This window comes from Tenrec ecaudatus, chromosome 12 (genome assembly GCF_050624435.1).
Source record: "Tenrec ecaudatus isolate mTenEca1 chromosome 12, mTenEca1.hap1, whole genome shotgun sequence".
NCBI lineage: Eukaryota > Metazoa > Chordata > Mammalia > Afrosoricida > Tenrecidae > Tenrec > Tenrec ecaudatus.
This window is the reverse complement of record NC_134541.1, coordinates 111171845-111193550: the sequence shown is the minus strand read 5'-3', so window position 1 is coordinate 111193550 and position 21706 is coordinate 111171845. Positions and strand designations below refer to the sequence as shown.

Here is a 21706-nt window from a genome sequence, read left to right as displayed (position 1 = left end):
AATCGCCTTTCTTTTTCATCCTCTTGCCTCTCTTCCAGAATTGATATCTTTGTGTGACCTCAATAAGATAAGAACCTTATCAGCCTCTCACAACCCCTGGCTCCCCCCAAATCTATCGTGTTGAGGTCCTCAGGACTGTGAATTCTGAGTGTGGGGCTATTTCTCGCTTTCCTGGGGGCTATCTCTTCTTAAAGTTAAGAACAACCGTGACCAAGATAACCGTCCTCCTTACCAAGTCTTCCTCCTGCAGGGCCTCCTGTCTGTGTCTGTGCTCTGCTGTCAGAGCTGGGCCCAGGGTGTCTCAGAGGGGAGAGATGCTGGGAGCCTGGGGATAGATCCACGTTCTCATCCTGAACGAATGTTTCCTGGAGAGAAGGCTCCAGGTTCTGCATCATTTTGCTCCCTGCCTGTAACTGTTGTCTGACTGTGAACGTGAATGTGGACCAGCTGTTGGGAATGTTGCCATAACTGGAGTCTTCTGCCTCCCAAGGAGCTAGAACCCCGTGTGGGAAGTGACAGTGGAAAGGGTTACAGTCTCGGGAACCCACAGGGGCTGCTCTACCCTGTCCTGTAGGGTCGCCCTGCGTCAGCATCACTTGATGGCAGTGACTGTGCCTCGGTTGCTGATTTTCATTTCTTTGATTGACAAACCCATCTCTGGTGGGGTGTGTCTCCAATGTGCATACCTTCTCTCTCTACATAGAGTTTTCTTTGTTGTTTTTGGCTGTCCCGCATCAAGAGCATGGGGGTTCTAGTGGGTGGCGTGCAGTGCCACCCTGAGCTCAGGCCTGCTGGGGGCGAGGATGGTGACCAGAGCAGAGGAGCAGAAGCCCCCTCCTTAAGAAATCATCCCAGAGAAAGGGCACTAGGCTACAAAACACAAATCTACTGTGAAAGAAGTTAAGAATTTAAGGCTCTCGGCACTTTCCGTAAAAGGCCCCTCCGCGTGTTCGCCACGGGCCCCTCTCTAGCGCACTGCTCCCCATATTGTCCCCATGACCCCAATGCCATTCGCCACAGTCCCAGCTGCCCTTTGGCCTCAACACAGGGGTTCCCATCCCAAATGGGTCCCCCATGTTCTGGATTGGCTGGAGGACTGGCCATCTGAGCACCCCAACACCTTCACCCCCAAAGCGGCCCTCCAGGAATGCCGCCATCCATGGGGGTCAGGAGTTGCGGTATCCATCCTATACAGGCTTGGTCAGATGCTTGCTGCTCCTGGAGGCCCTCAGAGAATCAGGCACCTTCTTGGCCAATCAGTGGTCCTAGCCATCTTTGGTCTCAAGGTACGGAGTGTGCAAGTCCAGGCTCGACACCCCGTGAGCTGGGGTCTGGGGTTTTGTGGTCTAAGAGTGGGGATGCCCCCTCACTGACACTCTCACCTACCCCTACTTTCCGGTTTTCCCATCAAAAATCTGGAATGAGGACTTTGCTGGGCTTGGATGGGGCACAGGACACGCTCAACCTAGGACCAGGCAAGGTGCTATAGGAACTGTGGAGGGGGCAGGTAGACCCTCACTGTCTGCATCTCTTCCCACCCCACCCCCCACCTCCACCTCAGCCCCGAGCCTCTTCTCGGCAGACTCTCTGCAGGTCCAGCTGTCAGACGCCCAGTCAGCAAGGTCAGCAGGGTCCCCGCTGCAGGTAGGTCTGTCTCCCCCAGTGCCCCTCCCCCTGCCCCGTCCACAGAACCAAAGCTTCTGTTCACACCACCCATGATGGGGACAGAGGCCGAGAAGCAAGAGCTGACTTATGCTTTCTCTTCTGTGGAGACCAGTTCCCCATTTTCACACCAGCATTCATGGCTCACTGAGAAACTCCACTTGTTCACTACAGAGGAGGACATAGGCACAAAGGAGCCCGTGCTTACCTGGCTGCCTGGGCCACCTGCCCCTGCTGTGGGGACCTGGGTGAGGAGCCACACTGGGATAGAGATCTAGGGCCTCTGCCCCATCTGACTGGCCCCAAAGTTCAGAAGGAAGCTCTACCCCAGCTGTCTCAGGAAGGCCCCTGGGCACAGGTAGGTGATGGAGTGGAAATGTGCTCAAAGAAGGGCACCTCTGGGTGAGAGGACTGCACAGACCCTGGCTCCTTGGGGCCCCTCTGAGGCCCAGGCTCCCTCTTAGAGCACGAGAGTCAGGGTAGATGTCCTCCTAGGCCGCTGGCCCCCAGCCCCTAGGTTCTAGGTGAACAGAATCCATAGGAGGGGGAGGGAGGGTGTGAACCAGAGAGTCACAACCACATCTGGGTGCCTCCCAACTTCCCCTGCCTGAAATAAACTCCATTGCACCCACATTACCCCCTTGAGCCCCCAGCAGCGTAGGGCACTAGGCCAGTGGGACAATCTGCTGCTCTCTGTGGGGATGCTCAGGGCCTGGGGTAGATTGGCGCTAGCTGAATGGTGACCAGTACTCCCAGGTGACCTGTCACCCTGTGCTGGCCCACATTTCCCATCCTCACAGGGTAGGGCCTGTGCTGTAGAGAGGAACCCCTGAACCCTCTCAGCCACATGCTTCCTCAGGGGGCGGTGTCACAAGCCACTGACCGCCAACAGCCAGTGGACTGCTGTCCCATTGGGCCTCTCTCTAAGGCTTCTTCTGAAACACCAAACTCACCACCATCAAGTCGATGCCGACTCATAGTGAGCCTATAGGACTGATCCGCCCCTGTGGGTTTCTGAGACTGCAACTCTGGCCAGGACTAGAAAGCTTGTCTTTCTCCTGCTGAGTGGCTGGTGGTTTCAAATTTCAGACCTTGTGGTTAGCAGTGTGAACATAACCACTCCAACACCAGCGCTCCTCCCAAGGCTCCTTGTTCTAGTACAAAAGTTGGTCACCAGCACCCCACCAGCCCTGCCCGCTTCCTGCCTGCCCAGCAGCCCCCTCCCAGCTCAGGAGTTGCCTGGGGGAGGGACCCCCAGAAGGAAGACGAGTTAGTACACGGTGTGCTATCTAGATTAGAGGGGGCCATGGTTTGGGTAGTGTAGCTGCTGGTTCACGACGTAGGATGCATCTTGCACCAGCCACACTGTGCTCCTCTGAGGGGGTGTTGGCAGGGAAACCGGGGGCTGGGCTGATGGGGAGTGCCAGGGGACCTTTATCAAGGAGCCCAGGTGGCACTGGGCATTAAGCATGGCTAGCGAATGAAAAGGCTGGAGGTCAGCTTCTCTGGAATTACCGGCTCAAGAGACCTGGGGAGTTCTACTGCCTGGGGGGTCCCCGCGTGTTGGCCTCCAAACACCTGTAGGCTTGGGTTTGGGCCAGCAGCTCTCAGAGCCCTGTGGCCTGGTGGGTAAGGACTCGGCTGCTGCTCACCAGGTCATTGGTTCTAACCCACCTGGGCACCAGGGAGGAGGCCTGACCTTTGGCTTCCATAAAGGTCACAGCTCCCTCAAACCCTGGAGGGGATGCTGGAGGCCGGGCTGAGTCTGCAGCAGGGGCCAGACCACCTGGTCCTTGCTCTCAGAAGGACCCTGGACCAGCCCCAAACCAGCCTGTTCAGCTGAGCCTGGCGCTGTAGGCACCCGGCTTCAGTCCCCCGTTAAAACCCACGCTCCATTATCTGTCAGCTGTCCTGCCTGAATGGGCATCGTTCTCAGGGATCTGGCCAGAAAAGAGGAAATTCCTGGTAGCGTCCTCCACCCGCCCTGTTGCCTCCACCTGCACAGGCCCATTCTGGCTTCTTGGGATAAAATACAAGGATTCTCTAGAATTCAGAAACCTTTGGTGACTCCCACTAGGGAACATTCAGGAAAAGGCCGCACTGTCGCCAGGGACAGGTGAGGAGCAGGGCTCAGCGGAGATGGGTGACCAGGGCCCGGGCAGTGAGAGGGCAGTGTGAGCAGGGGAGGCGGTTATGTCCAGGCTGTCACAGGGACCCCTGGCTTGTGCACCTGTCAGACCCACAGGACCGTGTACCATGAACTACAATTTATCTAAAGGACCCATCAACTGGACAAACTTCCCAGGACAGCACACGGGCCCTCCTGCTTCCTGCTCCGTCTGTGATCTTAAAACCACACCCCAAACTGTTCCTGCTGCTGGTTTCCTCCAAGTCAATGGGTTTGACTCTGTGCCCTGGACACCCAGTGACACCCACCATGAGACACACAATGACAAAAGTCACCTGCTTTCCATGCACTTTAATGACACACAGCAGTGGGGAGTAGATGAGCGGCTCCCACACCTCTGCTACCTGGGCAGGTGAGGAAGGGAGGTACCAGGAGCAGAGGGGCCAGGAGGGGAGGGACATCAGGGGAGGCCCTGAGCAGCAAGCTGAGGTGTGAGGATAGATGGGTTGGTGGCTCTGTGTATTGAGCTCAGGGCTCCTTGGGGACATAGCTGTGGATCCAGTCCAGGTAGTTCGTGACACGGGTGTAGACCCCGGGCCGGTCAGGCTCAGCACAGCCCTCACCCCAGCTGGCCACGCCTGCCTGCATCAAGGTGTCCTTCACCTTGCACACCAGGGCCTCTCCAGTGTCAACCTAGGGGAGTGGAGGGTCAGTTCTGGCCCAAGAAGCAGGGGACAAGCACATCGTTCGGGATGGGGACAGGCAGGGATGTGGGGAGGTGGAAGATGGTGCTGTGGGCAGTGAGGTCTGGGGTCCCACCTGGCAGGAGTCTCGCCCCTCCGTCCCAGCGCACAGCATGTCATCTTGGATGATGTGGATGTTGTCCTCAGTGGTGAGACCAGTGTGGTATTTGGTGTCACAGAGGCTGTTTTCCACAATGGACACCTCCACCTCCTTCAGAGGAAATGGTGATGGCAGGGGGGCTGGGGGACAAGAGGAGATGAAGACCATCCTTAGCTCTCACCGCCCCAGGAAGGTCTTGGCCCCCACAGTGTATTTGACAGCACACGGGATGGGGGAACTCTCTGCTGTGCATGTCTTTCCCAGCAGGCTCACAACATGGGGGGCACTGTCAGACACGGCCCAGGCTGGGGAGGACCCCCAGGGTTTGTGTAGGGCATCATGATGTGAAGGGCAGAGCTGAATTCCACCTGCCCGGTGCCCCTCCCTCTGGGAAGAGCATATCCTCTGAGCATGGGGGTGTGGGAAGCCTCTTCCTGGTCCTTCCAGTGACAGCCAGCCGAGGGGGGTCTGTGTGACAGACCAGGGGGCGCCCAGCAGGACCCAGGCTCATGCAAGGCATTCCAACGCTTGGCTCTGATCAGGGGGGAATGAGAAGGAGCCTTTTAGAAGCTCTGAGACCTGCCTGCTCGGGTCAGCACTGCTCCCTGACACACAGCCTGGGCAGGGGCTGTCCACCCATCCCTGCCACCCTCCAGGTGGACCCTAAGATCTGTGTTCACTCTATAGGGGCCCCAGCCCAGGACCTACCTCCAGACCCATTTCATGCACAGGAAAACGGGTCAGAGGTGCACAAATAAAGGATGACAAGTAGGGCCCCTGCTCCCCACCCCAGGGCTCCTGCACTCTGAGCTGCGCCAACTGTCATGGGGGGACAGGTAGAGGGGGTCACTGGGTCCTAGCTCCCTACCACCATTAATGCTCACTTCTACTCTCCACGTCGTCCCACCCGGTCACCCAGCACGGTGTCCCAGGGGGGAAGGTCTCCGAGGATGGCGGCAGGGCGACCACCTGCACATCACTGGACATGTTCACAGGGTCCTGGAGCTCCAGCAGGGCGATATTGGCGCCCAACTCTGGGGTGAAGAAGTTGGGGTGCACGACGATCCTGCTGACTGGCAGAAGGTGGTCCTCGCAGTAAGAGTCCTGCTCGCCCAGCTGCACCCTGAACTTTGAGGCCTCCTCAATCTCCCTGATAAGAGGGGATGTTTGGAAACTGGTTGTCATGGGCAGAGCCCCTCCTGGCACCCCAGAACCCAGTCCTTGGTACTCACGGTCCGACACATTGCCCAGCAGTCAGTACCCACTGGGGGTGCACGAGGGAGCCCCCACAGACGTGTTCCCAGTAGTGATCGTGCCTCCGCAGGCTCACCTGCCAAAGCCACTTGTTCCTGGGGGCCTCCTTGCCCCCCACAATGCCCGCTCGCTCCCAGGCAGGGGCTAGGCATGGGGAGAGGATGGCGTCAGGGCTCCGCCCTGGTACAACCCTCCCCAGCTGGGACAGTCCTGGTGTCCCTGACCCCCGCCCTGATGGGATGTAGGGAGAGGCAAGTCCAGACTCACCAGGGGCAGGTCTGGCCAGACCCAGCAGGAGGGGCAGCACCAGCAGGGTCTGCATCTGGAGGAGCAAAGAGGGCGGGGAGCTGGCCAGGTGTCTCTGGGGTGCAGGCTCAGAAGGCTAAGGCTCAGCCACTGCCTCCCCCAGACACCAAGCCCTCTGAGGGCAGAGACCTACCCTGGCCAGTCTCTGCTCTCTGTGCCCTGTGGTCACTCTCCCTGGGCCTTTATCCTCCAGGTGGGATGGGGGAGGAGGGATGAGTCAGGCAAGGGGCACAGTGCACTGGGCCAGGAAGTGCCCCTGCCTCTGCTGGGTGGTGGGGAGGGGGGTGGGAGGGAGGGGCCCTCAGTCTGACTCATCCCTCCTCCCCCATCCCACCTGGAAGATAAATGGACCCTTCCCTTTTCTTCTAACTTTCCCTCCACCCTGGGATACAGCCTCTGTCTGGACGAGCCTTTTACATCCACCTGTGGGATTTGTTGTCACCTGGCCCGTCCTCTCCCAATTTTCATATTTCAGTTGTTGATGGCTCAGACCAGGGAACCATCTTGAACTGTTATTTTATATTTCAATCGCCTTTCTTTTGCGTCCTTTCTTGCCTCTCTTCCAGAATTGATATCTTCGTGTAACCTCAATAAGATAAGAACCTTATCAGTCTCTCACACACACCCAGCTCCCCACAAATCTATCGTGTTGAGGTCTTCAGGACTGTGAATTCTGAGTGTGTGGCTATTTCTCGCTTTCCTGGGGGCTATCTCTTCTTAAAGTTGAGAACAACCGTGACCAAGATAACCGTCCTCCTTACCAAGTCTTCTTCCCACAGGGCCTCCTGTCTGTGTCTGTGCTCTGCTCTCAGAGCTGGGCCCAGGGTGTCTCAGAGGGGACAGATGCCAGGAGCCTGGGGATAGATCCACGTTCTCATCCTAAATGAATGTGCCCTGGAGAGAAGGCTCTAGGTTCTGCATCATTTTGCTCCCTGCCTGTGACTGTTGTCTGACTGTGAACGTGAATGTAGACCAGCTGTTGGGAAGGTGGCCATAACTGGAGTCTTTGGCCTCCCAAGGAGCTAGAACCTCCGTGTGGGAAGTGACGGTGGAATGGAACCCTGCCCACCGGTGTCCACTCCCTGGTCCTGTCCCCACAGACTCCACGGTTGTATTACAAACCCTGGATCCAACGGTAGGTATCCTGCACTGAACGAAACTATCAACCAGTTTTATACCTTTATATATAAAAGTATATTCCTGCTTGGTAAAGTAGAGGGACAACCAAGAGGAGGAAGGCAAGATACATGGACCGCAGGTGACAACTGGGGGCTCGCACAGGAGGACAGTGTGAGCGTGGGGAGGGACCGGGCAGAGGTTCCTCCTCTTGTGCCTCAGTCGCTGTGATTCGGAGCTGATTGATGGCACCTGGGACCAACAGCAACAATACGACGTACCTTGGTCGTTGCATTTGGACATTCCCTTCAATTCCTCACCGCTGCCCCTCTGTAGGGGCCCTGGACCTTGTTGCAGAAACTACCGACCCTGAGACTGGGGTTAAGGTGTCACAGGAGGCAGACCTGAGGAAGGGAGGGGCAGACTGGGAAGGGATGGTACTGGGACTTGCATTTCAGGAAGAATGTTTCTGCCCTGGGAACTGGACTTGGTTCTGCTGAGAATGTAGGCAGAAGCAGAGAGCTCATGACCTCCCCGCACCCCACCCCCCAGCATTTACCCCGAAGAGCATGTGGATTTAGGAATTCTCTGGAATTCCCTGCTGCTGTGTGCAGGGGCAAGGCTGACTTTGGTGGCCCCGGGAAGCCTTCAGGACTGTGGTTGGGAGAGAGGCAGACTTGCACTGCCGTGACAGTGAGGAGATAGGGGTGTGTGTGTGTGTGTGTGTGTGTGTGTGTGTGTGTGTGTGTGTGTCTCCTGGAGCCATCAGCATGGGTGGTGGGATGTGAGATGGACACCCCAGCTCTAAGGGGTGTGCTCAGAGGCTGGGGGAGAACCACCATCACCAGGGTTGCACCCCAGGCCCCTGACACCAGATCTTTACAAGGATGGGACAGGACCTTCACCTGACGCAGCAGCACCTGACGAACCAGGACAGCAAGGACCCTGCTGGCTTCCCTCCCCCGGAGCCTGTCTGCAGAGTGGCCATGGGACTGCAGCCCCTTCTTTGGGCAGCAAGGACTCTCCAGAGTGCCCTGCCTCCCCGGAGCCCTGGCCCCGGCACTGGACATGGAGGGTAGGAAGGATGAGCCCCCAGTGAGAACAGAGGTCCACTCAGAGCCCAACCCTCCCTGTCACCAGCCCAGAGCAGGGGACCTGTCTGCCCCAGGAATCAGGAGTGGAGGCTGGGTTCATGTGGGGAGACTGTCCGCTGTTCTGGAAGAGACATCAGGAATGACCCTGTTGCCCTCGCCCCCAATGCTGGGCTGTGCCAGCCCTCAGGGTCCCGTCCTTCCTGACCCCACCTGACAGAGCTGCTGATGTAGGACTGCTATCCCCAGCCTGGCACTGACCATCCCCAGGGATCCAAGTGCCCATGGCCAGGAATGTCTCCGTCCTCAGGGAGAGAGGGACTTTATATTGACTTCACACTCTGCAGTGTCCCCAGGACTGGATCTAATGTGAGTGGGAACAGACACCGCCTGAAGGACCACATGACCTCTCACCTCAGCCTTTGGAAATCCCCTGAGCATTAGGGAGAATGGAGGGCAGTGAGGAAGGGGGACGCAGCATGGTCCTCCTCCAGCAGGGGGCAGTAACACCAAGTAACAGTTCACATTCAGGAAGAGCTTCTGTCCCTTCATGTCTCCTCTTTGACCACCTCCAGCCAAAGAGGCACCAGGAGTTGAAGAAGGGAGACTGGGCCTGCCCCCAAACCCTTGCAGGGCTGCCTGGTTTAGGAGCTGCTCTAAAGTCGAGGTTCTCAACCTGTGGGCCATGACTCCTTTGGAAGTCAAACGACCTTTCACAGGGGTCGCCCGATTCATCAGAGTAGCAAAATGACAGTGATGAAGTAGCCACAAAAATAATTTTATGGTTGGGGGGTCACCACCACATGAGGAGCCGTCTGAAAGGGTGGCGGCATGAGGAAGGTGGAGGACCGCTGGTCTAAAGGGAGGAGGGGGCTAAACCTTGAGCTTGGCTCAGCAGGCTTTGCATCAGTTGATGAGATGGGCTTCCTTCTGCCCAGATTGGGGAAGAGGGCCAGGCGGGCTTGGCCAGAGAGGGCAGAGGGGAGAAGCTTCTGCCCCCAGACACCCCTGTTGGGCTCTGGAAGCATCCTGGACACGGTCTTGAGAATGATTCACTCATGTAGCCCGGTGATTTTCTGTCTCCCAAACATGCCGTGAGTATCATGTGAGAGAGGACTGAGTTTGTCTCCCAGGACAAGAGGGAGAGAACGGGTCCTTGGGCTGTTGGAGCCATCGCTGGGAGAGCACCTAGCTGTGGTCCAAGATCCCAGGCAGGAAACTCCTTCTCCCTCAGCAGAAGAACCCACGCACCCCGCTCTGCCCGAAATCAGTCACTGCTGTGTAGCCCGCTCACCTTCCATCACCTGCCCCCCGCCCCCAGAAAGGTACAACCTACTGGCTCCCTTGCCCACACCCATGGAAGAAAAGAGTCCACCCGAAGCTTGCTGCTCACGTATTTTATTGAGACTTAGAAGGGAGAGAAACTTGGAGCCAGGGAGCCAGGCCACCTTTGCTCTAGCTCTGGGAGGTCCCCAGTGTCTGCGTCTGTCCCTTCCAGCTGGTGACCTAGGACAGCACTCTGAAGGGGGAGACAGGTTCTCAGAGAAGGAAGCGGCGGACCAGGTGGAGGGTTCCACGGATCTGGGGCAGTCTGTGCTGTCAGCAGCTTCCTGGCCCCTGCTCAAAGCTCAAGGAGATAGAGGGACGTAGCGGCCGATCCAGTGATGGTAGTACGGCACTCGGGCATAGACTCCGGCAAAAGCGGGAGAACCGCAGCCTTCACCCCAACTCACCACTCCGACCTGGAGCCAGGAGCCCTTCCAGGAGCAGACCAAGGGGCCCCCCGAGTCTCCCTGTGGGAGGAAAGACAGGTGGGAGCTCCAGTGTCCCTGAGGATCTGGAGGAAGGATGACAAGGAGGGCACCAGGACAGATGGCAGGATGTGGGGCTCTCACCTGGCAGGTGTCCCGGCCAGAGCTCCCGGCACACAGCATGTCCTTCAAGATGGCCTTCCCAACCTTGCTGTACTGCTGGCTGCAGACCAGGTCGTCCACAATGGGGACGGCCACCTCCTGCAGCTGGTAGGGCTCGGGCAGATGCACTGCAGGGAGAAGCAGCAGGAGCATAAAGGACAGAAGGACGCGTGCTCCTCCCCCACTGAGCCTCTCCCGACGCCTGTCCGACTGCAGAGGCTGAGTCTACACGGGAGGGGCTCATGCACGAAGCCTCGGATTTCCTACGGGGACCCTCGGGACACAATGCCCAGCTCCCCTGGAGGAATGTCAAGGCGAGCTTCCTTAACCCTGTGGGATTGTGACGGAGCCGTCAGATCAAGTGTGTCCCCAGATGTGCAGAGTCGGGCCCTGGGTCAGCGCAGACTTGGAGCACTGATGGAAGAGACCATGAGCGCGTCCCTCAGTCCCGCTCAGCCTCCTTTCCCATCCCCCACCCACCCTCAAGACGCAGGGAGGACAGGGACCCAGAAGGCTGTGCAGGGCCTGGGGCAGAGAGAGGCCACAGGTTGTCTCTCCATCACTGGGTCTGGTCTGGTCTCTGCACCTTCGCCTCATCCTCCAGGGCAGCCCAAATCCAGCCCGCCCACACCCATCCTCCAGGTTCCCACGATATTGACCCCTTAGGAGAAGGCTGGACTAATGTCCTCTGGGTCCCCCCAGAGTCTGCCCCTCTTTCTTACCATTAAATTTGATGTCACCCCAGCCGGTCACCCAGCACTTGGTGCCTGCAGGGACCGAGAAGCCTGGGTGGGAGAGGGCCACCAACTTGACTCGATCAGACAGGACCACCGGGGCTGCCAGCTTGACCAGAGCCACGTCCCCGCCGCCTTCTCCTCTCCGCGCAGGGTTGTAGTTGGGGTGAGGGACGATCTCAATCACCTTCTGAAAAACGTTGCTCTCAAAGGGCCTCACCTGTCCCACTTGGACCCTGAAATGCCGAGGCTCCAACCTTTTCCTGGGGGAACAGGGTGGGGGAGGGGAGCCCAGAGGTTTCTCAGAGCAGAGGCAGAGAGCAGTAGCTGGGCTTGCCCCTCAGATTCCAGCACTTCCTCGCTCGGTGGGGAGAGGGGGACCCCAGGACCCAGGGCTGCAGCCGCCACCACTCCCCAGGAAACTCCACAACACCCACCACATGACCCCCAGTGCTGTCAATCAACCAGGGTGCAGGGACTGAGTCCAGGGGTCACTTACTGGAACACGCAGTGGGCTGCAGTCAGCACCCACTCTCGGTGGATGAGGGAGCCCCCACATTTGAGCATCCAGTAGTCATCTTGCCCACTGTAGGCCCACAGGGAAACCTGCCAGGGCCACTTCCCAGCTGAGGCATCGTGTCCCCCCACAATATCCACAAGCTCAGTCTCTGGGCCCAGAGCTGGGGAGGCAGAGTGAGGGGTCATCAGGGATCCAGCCCTCCCAGCCCAGAGTTCAGCTCAGCCTCCTGCTCAGACCCTCCCCAAGTGCAGGCATGAAGGAGGTAGACAGACACATATGAATGAGGTCCCCCGCCCACCCCAGCCCTGCTCCCTAGACACCAGATAGAGGCTCAGGGTGAGGGTGGGCATCAGAAGGGGTCAGGACTCACCTGGGGTCATGGGCACAGAGGCCCCCAGGCAGACGAGGGTCAGCAACAGCAGCCACAGCATCTGTGGAGGGAAGGGAGTTCTTGTGTGAGGAGGAGAGGCTCCCACCCCAGGCTCTGGGAAGGAGAGGGCAGGAGTGGGCAGGCAGCATCCTCACCTCTACAGGGCCCTGCAGCTCTCTGCCCTGACCCTTCTCCAAGCCCATGTATTCTCCAGCCCAGGAAGCTTTTAGGGGAGGCAGCCTCTCCTGGGGCGGGGCCTGGGGGTAGGTGTGGCTTCTCCTTCAGGGGGAGGAGCATGATGATGGGGATTCCTGCTAGAGGAACCATGGCCTGTCTTCTCAGCTGAGCAGAGAGCTGGGTGCTGGGTGGCTGAGTAGAGGAGGGACAGCGCACAGGTGGACAAATAGAAACCAGCATACTGGGAAGACAAGAAATTGGACAAGGGCAGGGGCTCAAAGGGGAAACATTGGGGCCGAGGTCTGGGTGCTGTGGGGGCCAGGTTGTAAGACCTCAGTCCCATTCCCCCTGCAGGCTGACCCCAACCTAAGAAAGGGCAGATGGGTTGGGAATGTGGTCACCAGTCTCAAGCAGGCAGCCCACACTCAGCTCCTGGGCAGAAGTGCCAGCTTCCAGAAGCTGGAAGGAAGGAGACAAAGTGTCTCAGAATCCCAGTGTCCCCAGTTGTTTCATAGGAGCAGCCACCCAGTAGTGCTGGGGTTGGCATCCAGGACCAGGCTGGACTCAGACACTAGGTGGGGGTCTCCAGGGCCAGGTGTGGTGAGCTTCCCCTGCCCTCTAGCCCTGTTTGTCGGGATGAAGCCCCAGTCCTCCCTGGGAGATAACTCACCTCAATAGGTCAGGGGTTGTAGGTCTGGATCTTGGTCCCAAGGTCTGGCTGACATCAGATGAGCCACACAGGGGTCAGTTCCGAGGCGCAGCCCCCAAGCTGAACCTGATCGCAGTCCCACACTTGCGGTCCACCGGCCCCAGACAGGAAGATAAGCTGCTTGGTCAGACGGGGAAGCGATGGGGCTGAGGGCCAGTGATCGGTCCTGAGACAAGTGTGGGAAGTCCCGATCCCTGCCCCAAGGTTCGTGTCTGGAGAGCACCCCCTCCCCATCCATGTTATCGCTGTGCTCCTGGAAGGCTCAGCGCCGCCCCCCCCCCACAACCACCACCACCCCATGAGAAGCCACAGAGGTCAGAGATCGCATGAGATCGTTCCAAACACATCTATGAGAACCAGAAAGGAGACATTTCAGGGTCTGGGGACAGGCAGCATGACCACTGTGGGCAGCTGAGCCATTTCTTTCTGAGAAGAGATGAAAATATCCACTCAAGAGGCTTGGAAATTAAGCCTCCCCCCCCACACACACACACACAGACACGTCTAGATGGAAAGTGGATGTTTTCAGCATGAACTTGAGGGAGAAGGACCAAGACATGGTGCGACTCTTGTACCATCAATTCCTGAGAATGCGTGCCAGTTGAGATCTTCCGAAGACGAAAGAGAGATGGCTACGTTTGAACTGCGGGCCGGGAGAGGAACAGGGCGCATGCCCGGGGCCGCTCCAAGGACAGAGCCATCAGTCTGGGAAGAAGTGCGGCCAGAGTGCTCCTGAGAGTCCAGGATAGAGAGGCTGTCTCACAGGCGTTGGACAGGCTGTCAGGAGAGACCCGTCCCTGGAGAAGGACATCAGGAGGCAGATTGAATACAGTGATAGATAGATAGATAGATAGATAGATAGATAGATAGATAGATAGATAGATCTATATATATCTATATATATCTATATATCTATATATATCTATATCTATATATCTATATATTTTTTAAGGCGATTGACACAGTGAGTGCAGCGTAAGTTCAAACATCAGAGCAGGGTGAGGCTGGCACTCGCCCGGGCAGGGGTTCATCCTGTGGCCGCAGGGCTGCTAGGGGTCGGAAGGACTCCATGGCCCCCAAGCACAGCAACAGAGACCCGCTCCTCATGCGTGGATAGATTCCAGCAGTTCTCAACCTGTGGGTCGCGACCCCCATGAGAGTCAAATGACCCTTTCACAGGGCTCCCCTAAGATCATCAGGAAACACATAAATATTTCACAATAGCTAACTACATCTTGTCTTGTGATTAATCACTATGCTTTAATGATGTTTGATTGTGTCCAATTTGCCACACTGAAAATGCATCCTGCCTATCAGATATTTACATGGCGATTCGTAACAGCAGCCACATGACAGTGACGAAGTAGCAACGACAATAATTCCATGGTTGGGGGTCACCACCACATGAAGAATGTTGAGAATGACTGACATAATCGTTGATGGTTTTATGTACGTCAGACTCTGTCTGGAAACTGACCGACCTGTCGAGAAAGCTGCACCCTGCGATAAAGTGCCATGCCATATTTCTCACCAGCGGCGCTGTCACCAAACCTTAGTTTCTCAGCGTCCAGATGCAGCTTGAGTCCTGCAAATCCGATCTACCTGCAGGGGTCCCCCTCTGTCGTTGCTACATGTCCCGAGTCCATCCCTACCCATAAGAACCTCATGTGCCACAGGACGGAACGTGCCCCAGTCCAGCACCACCCCGACAATCAATCACTGCTGGGCGAGAGCCCATGGTTGCAGCCACTTAATCCACCTTGCTGAGGGTCTTCCTCCTTCCCGCTGACCCCCCGCGTCACCCTCCACCATCCTTTCCAGACCCTGGTCTCTCCTATTGGTGAGCCCAAAGTTCATGAGAGGACGCCTCCCCATTCTTGCTTCTGAGAAGCATTCTGACCAGACTTCTTCCGAAACGAGCAGCTCCTTCCTCCAGTGGGCCCATATTCGGCACCATCACCAGGCACTGACCCTCCCATTCTGCCTCATGCACTGCCCAGCTTTCACATGCCAATGCGGCCGCTGGCAGTGCCATGCCACGGCGTGGCTCAGGCTCAGCTTGTCTTCAGAGGGACATGTTTGCTCCTTAACACGCCAAAGAGGTTACCCAACGCCATGCCTCGTGTGTCAGTCCGCGTGGACCTGAGAAACAAATCCAAAGATACGCATGTGTGTATAAGAGAGAACTTTATATCAAAGAGTAATTGTATTTTAAGAAAACATCCCAGCCCTGTCCAGATCAAGCCCATATGTCCGATCCCAATCTATAGATTCCTCTTCAGACTCACGCAACACACGCAATGACGCCAAATGCAGAAAGATCACAGGCCAGTGGGTGGGAAGTCTTGGGGATCCAGTGGCGGTGGAAGCATCTCGGCGCTGGCATGGGTCTCCTTGTGGCTTCTCCAGCTCCAGGGCCCTGGCTCCATCAGTGTGTGTCCATGTGGCTTGTCAACAGGCATGTGTAGCAGAGAGAGTGTGTGTCCTGCCTCCAGGGAGGAAGAGAGGAAAGGCTAAGTCCCAGAAGCTTCATGAGAAGGCTACGCCCACAGGGAGGGATTACCAGGCTGCGGCCTGATTGACAGGCAGGACTCCAACCCTTCATCCATCATAGCCTCAAGTTGAGACCTGATTATCTAACTACCACAAGACTCAAAATTAAAACAAACAGACAAACAAAAACCCTCATTCCCACTGAGTGGATTCCAACTCATCGCAACCCTATCGTAGTGGTTAGGGATTGGGCTGCTGACTGCAAGGTTAGTGGTTCAAAACCCCCAACTGCTCCTCAGGAGAAACACAGGCTTTCTATTCTCAAAAAGAGAAGTCTTGGGAACCCGCAAGGGACAGTTCTACCCTGTCCTATAGGGTTGTTGTGAGTCTGCATAACTTAATAGCAATGAGGTTTTTTAGGGGGAAGGGGACAGTTAATAGTAACCAAAGGAGCCCTGGTGACCTGGTGATTATGTGCTGGGCTGTTAACCACTAAGTCAGCAGTTCGAAACCACCAGCCATTCCTCAGGAGAGAGATGAGGCTTTCTACTCCAGTAAAGAGCGACAGTCTCAGAAACCCACCGGGCAGTTCTACCCTGTCCCACCGGGTCACTATGAATCACAATCCACTCGATGGCAGTGAGGTTGGTTTTGCTTTATAGTAAGAGTATTCAGAGCTTGTTTTTCTTGACTGGATGTTTTTATTGAAAAATAGAAATATCAATGAGGAGTGGGCCACTTTTTATGTGTATCCATCGTTAGGAACCCTGACAGGTTATCAGCCCAACAAGGTGAGCAGTTCAAAACCACCAGCCACTCTGAGAGAGACAATGAGGCTTTCTGCCCCTATACAGAGTGAGTCTCTGAAACTCACCTGGGCCTTCTACCCGTTCCCATAGGACTGCTGAGTCCGCATCAACTCAATGACACTGACTCGGTGAGTTTGGAGGGCTGTTTATTGTTTGTTTGTTTGTTTGTTTTAAATTTTATTTTGACTCATCAACTTGAAAAGAACTTAAACTCTGCGAGTCGATCCTGACTCATCTAGAACAGAACCGTCCCCGTGGGGTTCTGAAACTGACTCTACGGCAGCAGACAGCCTCATGTTTCTCCCTGGGAGCGGCTGTTGAGTTGGAACCACAAACCTTGTGGTAGGCAGTCCAATGTGTACCTGACAAGCTCAATTTTAAACTCTGCTCTGGACTGAGCCGGCAACACCTGTCACCTGGTGCTCCTGGACACAGGAAATTCAACCTACAGCCTAACCTTTGTCTGAACTTCTGCCTTGTTGGGGAGGGTGGGGGGGGTAGGGGTTGGTAAGAAGGTGGGGGGAGCAGAAAGAAAACCCTGTGGGCCAAGAAGGGTAACTGCAGGTCTATGAAGGCACATTGGGTTACACGTTGAGCTGCTAAGCAGTCAGCAGTTCCAAACCACCAGCCGCTCCTAGGGAGACGGATCAGGCTCCCTGCTCTGTAAGGACGGACAACCTGAGAAACCCCCTGGAGGCAGTTCTACTCTGTCCCATCGGGTCACTGTGAGTCATAACTGACCAGATGACAACGAGCTTGTCTGTTTTACCCTGATGGCTTAGTGGGCTACAGGTTGGGCTGCTCACCACAAGGTCAGCAGTTCGAAACCAACAGCCACTCCCTGGGAGAAAGATGATGCATTCGACTACCATCAAGAGTTACAGTCTCCCTGATAGGAGTGAGAGCTCCCAGAAAGGGAGGGGGGGAGAGTTGTTGATAGCATTGATGAGTGTAAAGTCCCACTGATAGGATTGAACACAGAACTGCAGGGGAAGGGAAGGGACACATTGGAATGAGTAAGATGTGTCCATAAAAATATTATCCGAGAAAAATACAAAAAGAGTTACAGTCTGAGAAAGTCACAATTCCACTCTGACCTCGACCATGTCCATGGATCTGAATGGGCTCGAGGGGGGTGAGTTTGGGTAGGTTTACATTTTGTTTGTCAGACCGACAGCAGAAGGGTCGACACCGTAGCTGCAGAGGTGGATGCAAACACAGGGCCGGTGTGGCTGAGGACGGCGCAGGGCCACGCAGTGTGTCCTTCTGTTGTGTATGGGGGCACTGTGAGTCCGAACCAGCTGGATGCACCTGACACAACAGGCCACTTCTGTGCGGTGCGATACTGGTGGCAGCTTAGCACTCCACATCCCAGCCCCCGCCCGTGCAGCTTTGCACTTCCCCTCACTTCACTTCTTCACCTGAACCTCCAGCGGCAGCAGCGCACCTTGGGCCATTGTCGCCAGAAATAGAGTTTGCTCCTCCCCCGAAGTGAACGGGGGGGGGGGGGGGGGGGGGGGGGAAATGCTCCCAGGGGATGCCTGCGCATGCAGGAACCCACCACAGGGAAGCCTCTGCGCCCAGGTTGTCCAGGCAGGTCCCCTGTCGGGATAGTTTCCGGCCTGTGGCCCTCCTCAAGTCAGGCCACCGGCTCAGCTACAGGGACGCCCACCCTTCATCCTGATGGTCACCAGGACTGGAGTCCAGACCGTGAAGACAGTGCCAGGGATCTGGAAGGGGACGTGGAAGGGCTGGTTGGCTCCCCGCGTGTGGGCCAAGGATGTGGCTCAGAGAGGGGTGAGGACAGACGCTGAGTGGCACTGGGTGGCTGTGGAGTGGGAGAGGTGTCCCCTTGGCTGCACAATCCTCCCAGCTACAGTGAAAAAATGTCACTGCTGGGCCTGTGTGTGACACACACACACTTCTAAGGCGTCTGTCTCTCTGTCAGTGACTCTGTGTCTCTCTGCCTGCCTTTTTCTGACTGTGTCTCTGCATCCGTGTCTCTGTCTCTCTCTTGGTCTCACCTTTTCTGTCTTCCTGTCACTATGTCTGTGTTTATGTCGTGGTCTCTGTCTCTATGTCTGTCTTTCTCTGACCCTGTCTCTCTCTGTCTCCCTGTCTCTCTCTGTCTCCCTGTCTCTCTACATCTCTCTGTGCCTCTCTCTGTCTAGTCTCTCTGTGCCTCTGTCCCTGTATCCCTGTACCTTTTTGTGTTTCTCCCTGTCTCCCAGTCCCTGTCTCTGTCCGTCCCTGTCTGTCTCCCCGCCTTCCCCCTCTCTCTAGACAGGAGAGCGGCCAGGTGCAGCCCTTTCGCAGACCATCTGTGGACTAAACACCACTCTCAGGACCGGCCAAAGAGAGGCCGCGCCGCGCGCAGAGCTGCGATCTCTTTCCTTTTAACCGCACGCGTTTAAAGTAACCCGGCGCGCGCCCTGCAAAGCAGCCCGGGAGGCACAGAAACACGTGCGAAGCCGCGGAGGTGCCGGAGCTCCTTGGATCCGGTGCTGCGGTCAGACCGGCTCTGCCGCCACCAAGTGGCCACCCGAGGAACGACGCTAGTTTAGGAGTCCTGAACTGCTACCTCAGGGCCACCAGTTCGAATCCACCCGTTGCTCTTGGGAGAAAGATAAGGCTGTGGGTTCTGATAAGGATCTACAGCCTCTAACCCCGCAGGGGCAGTTCTACTGTCCGGTAAGGTCACTATGAGTCAGCATTGACCTGATGGAAGTGATTTTGGTTGTGGGTGGTGGGGGGGCGGGGAGGGGACAGGGGTTTGGGCCCAGATGAGCTCCATTCCCACCTAGCATCTTTGGGACACCTCCCCCTGGGCACAGTCCCTCTGAAGAGTGCCGAGTCTACAAGGCAGTTCCCCCCCACCCCCACCCAAAAATAATCTCACTGCCCTCGAATTGAGGTGGACTCATAGTGACCTTATGGGACAGGGTAGAGCTGCCCCTGGGGTTTTCCAAGACTGTGACTCTTCACAGGAGGAGAAAACCTCGTCTTCCTCCTGCGGAGCAGCTGGTGGTTTTGAACTGCCGACCTTGTGGTTAGCAGCCCAACGTGTAACCACGACTACACTAGGATTCATCCAGCATCCTGCGGATGAGCTGACGGAGCTCTGTGCAGCACAGCAGAGGCTGGGAAGCAGAGGTCTCTTGCCTTCGGGCTCAGGAGACTGGGCATCGAAGCTGGCAGCGCACTCCCACACAGTCATTCCTGCCCATCCGGAGACCCAACATGGACAGAGCAGGCACCGGCAGCTCTGTCTCAGATGAAGGATGGTCGGAGTGCTCCTTGGCTTAGAGGCAAGGAATGTGAGGCTCGGTCTCACATGCTGGAGACAGCTTGTCGGGAGAGACCAGTCGCTGGAGAAGGGCATCATGCTTGGTAAAGTAAAAGGGCAGCCAAAATAGAGGAAGGCCCTCGCCGAGACGGATGGACACAAGGGCTGCCACCTGGAGCGCAGACATAAGAACACTGGTGAGGACAGCCTGGGACCAAGCAGGGTTTCTGTTGGGCACAGGGTCCCTGTGGGCCCAAACCAACTCAAGGCAGCTGACCACAGGGCAGAGCAGAACTGTCCCTGCGAGCTGCTAGGCTGTAAGTCTTTATGGAGGCAGGAAGCCTCCTCTTTCACCCTCAGAGGACAGATGGCCTCACACTGCTGGCTCTGCGTTTAGCAGCCTGAGAGTGACCAGCTATGCTCCCAGGGCCCCTTGAAGCCTGTCCTGGGGGAAGGGGGTGGCCTCGTGCCTTCTGGCCTTCAGAAGGTTCAGCCCCTCTCTTCCCCCAACTCAGCTCCACTTGCTTGATTCACTTGCTGTCAGTGGTTCGAAACCCCGAGGCACTCCAAGGGAGCGAGATGAGGCTTTCTATGCCCGTGAAGAGTGAGGGTCTCTGCTATAGTTTATTGTGCCAGCCTGGCCAATAAACACAAGTAGGATTAACTGAAGGGCAGAGGGATAAATGGCTTGCTTGTTCCATGCCTCAGTTTAAAGAGGTACACTACCTGTGGGCTGCCTAGCCTGTGGACTGTGTCGCTGTAAGTTGAGGTCCCTTTAAGCCCACACGATTGGAATGTTCATCTCTGGAGCTGGGGACTGACAGTTGGTGACAGTTGGGGACCTGCCTTGCTGTTTGCTGCCTGGGTATATATAGCCCAGCTCTCTCTACAGAAGGGGACTGGCAACTGGCAGCTCTCAAAACTTGAAGGACTGCTAGTGTCTCACTGCTTTATAATTTAACTGTTAATTTCTTGTATTATCTATCTGCAGAGGTGCTGCAAGTCGGCGCTGACTTGATGGCAGAGCGTCTGGTTTTGGTTTGGCTCTTCAACAAGGGCCCTGAGGGAAGACATCAGCACCCTGTGGACAGGGACCCTCAGTGTCGGTGCAGCTGGAGCCCAGGCCACGGCAGCAAGATAGGCAAATACGGCTACACAACCCTGAAACTCACTGCCACCAAGCCCAGAGAGCCTCCTCTTTCTCTCATGGAGCAGCTGGTGGATTCGAACCGCTGACCTAGTGGTTAGCAACTCGCTGCAGCGTAGTGTAGGACGTCACGAAGTCTCCCAGGATAAGACCAAGACCCTGCAAAATCCTTCAGCCACTAGAAGGGAAGGAGGAAGACAAGAGATCAGAGCAGGCCACCCCCACCCCACCCCCGTGTGTCCAGGGCCTCTCTCAGCTTCTTCCTACCCAGACTACATGCTGTGGCTACGTGCCACAGACAGGTGACACCCAGGTGGCCATCCAAAGGTCCAGAGCCATCGGCTCCTGCAGTCTTTTGGGCAAGTGATAAACACACGGTCTCCCCGCGGTCATTTAGGGTCATTCAATCAAACAGTCGGCATTTCCACTTGTCCGGTGGCCCCCACAGAGCTGCGGGGAGAGCAAGCACAGAGGGACACACCATACTGGGTCCCCTGACTGCAGCCCTGGGCTCACACGTAGGTATAGCTGCCAACTCTCACGGCTCCTCCAGTACAGAGCAATGTCCACCCCACCCCCCACAAGGCACAGCACCCTGTCCAGTCACAGGTCACCAAGGTCACAGGCGGTGGCTGTTTGAGGTAAGAAGAGACCCTGATCACAAATACAATTGAAGGGGAAGGCTGCTCAAGTCTTGAGAGAGACAGCACAAGATGACGCGTCATCCTGACGAGGGAGCCCGGTCCACGGGGTCCGGATGGCATCCGAGAATTCACAGGCAGAGCACGAATTCAATAGGCAGAGAGGGGAAAAAAGGAAGAAAAAATAAGCAGAGAAAAATGGGAATTGAGACATGACGCCCCTCACTGACCCATAGCCCTACAGGGGACAACACCAGAGACACAGTACGGAAATTGCACCCAATCTGATCCCACCACACCAAGGCAAAACACTAAGGACCTGCAACAGAACAGCAAGGGAATGAAGCGGCGAGGTCCCCAGAGATTGCTGAAAGTGGACTTTGGGGCCAAGGTGTGGTGCCCCAACAGACTGGACTGGAAAACAGGACAACAAACAGTCCTTGAACTAATTACAAGCTTTTCTTTCTTGTTGTGCTTTTTTTTTTTGTCATTGGTTTGTTGTTTTGT

At 56.4% G+C, this 21706-nt stretch overlaps 2 protein-coding genes across 2 annotated transcripts; both read right to left on the bottom strand.

The window, feature by feature from the left end:
• Positions 1 to 4318: 4318 nt before the first annotated feature.
• LOC142422860 (tryptase beta-2-like) lies at positions 4319 to 7612 on the bottom strand. The gene is made up of 7 exons (XM_075528092.1): positions 7591 to 7612; positions 6955 to 7007; positions 6155 to 6209; positions 5866 to 6031; positions 5518 to 5783; positions 4610 to 4773; positions 4319 to 4483 (listed from the first exon to the last, which is right to left on the bottom strand). Exons 1-7 carry the CDS (start codon positions 7610 to 7612, stop codon positions 4319 to 4321), a joined length of 891 nt encoding a protein of 296 aa, XP_075384207.1.
• Positions 7613 to 10028: 2416 nt separating this feature from the next.
• On the bottom strand, positions 10029 to 17582 carry LOC142422859 (mastin-like). Its single transcript, XM_075528091.1, has 6 exons — positions 17547 to 17582; positions 11938 to 11998; positions 11547 to 11727; positions 11036 to 11310; positions 10296 to 10441; positions 10029 to 10193 (listed from the first exon to the last, which is right to left on the bottom strand). Exons 1-6 carry the CDS (start codon positions 17580 to 17582, stop codon positions 10029 to 10031), a joined length of 864 nt encoding a protein of 287 aa, XP_075384206.1.
• Positions 17583 to 21706: the final 4124 nt, after the last annotated feature.

What these genes read in the sequence shown, in the direction of transcription:
- LOC142422860 (XM_075528092.1), bottom strand. Translation starts at nt 7,612, where the DNA reads ATGTCCAAATGCAACGACCAAG. An exon ending in TCTGGCCAGACCTGCCCCTG is followed by an intron (nt 6,032 to 6,154) that starts GTGAGTCTGGAC and finishes CCCCATGCCTAG; the next exon opens with CCCCTGCCTGGGAGCGAGCG. An exon ending in GGACGACGTGGAGAGTAGAA is followed by an intron (nt 4,774 to 5,517) that starts GTGAGCATTAAT and finishes CTTGTCCCCCAG; the next exon opens with CCCCCCTGCCATCACCATTT.
- LOC142422859 (XM_075528091.1), bottom strand. Translation starts at nt 17,582, where the DNA reads ATGGCCCAAGGTGCGCTGCTGCCGCTGGAGGTTCAG. An exon ending in GGGTGACATCAAATTTAATG is followed by an intron (nt 10,442 to 11,035) that starts GTAAGAAAGAGG and finishes TTCTCCCTGCAG; the next exon opens with TGCATCTGCCCGAGCCCTAC. An exon ending in CTGGCCGGGACACCTGCCAG is followed by an intron (nt 10,194 to 10,295) that starts GTGAGAGCCCCA and finishes TTCCTCCCACAG; the next exon opens with GGAGACTCGGGGGGCCCCTT.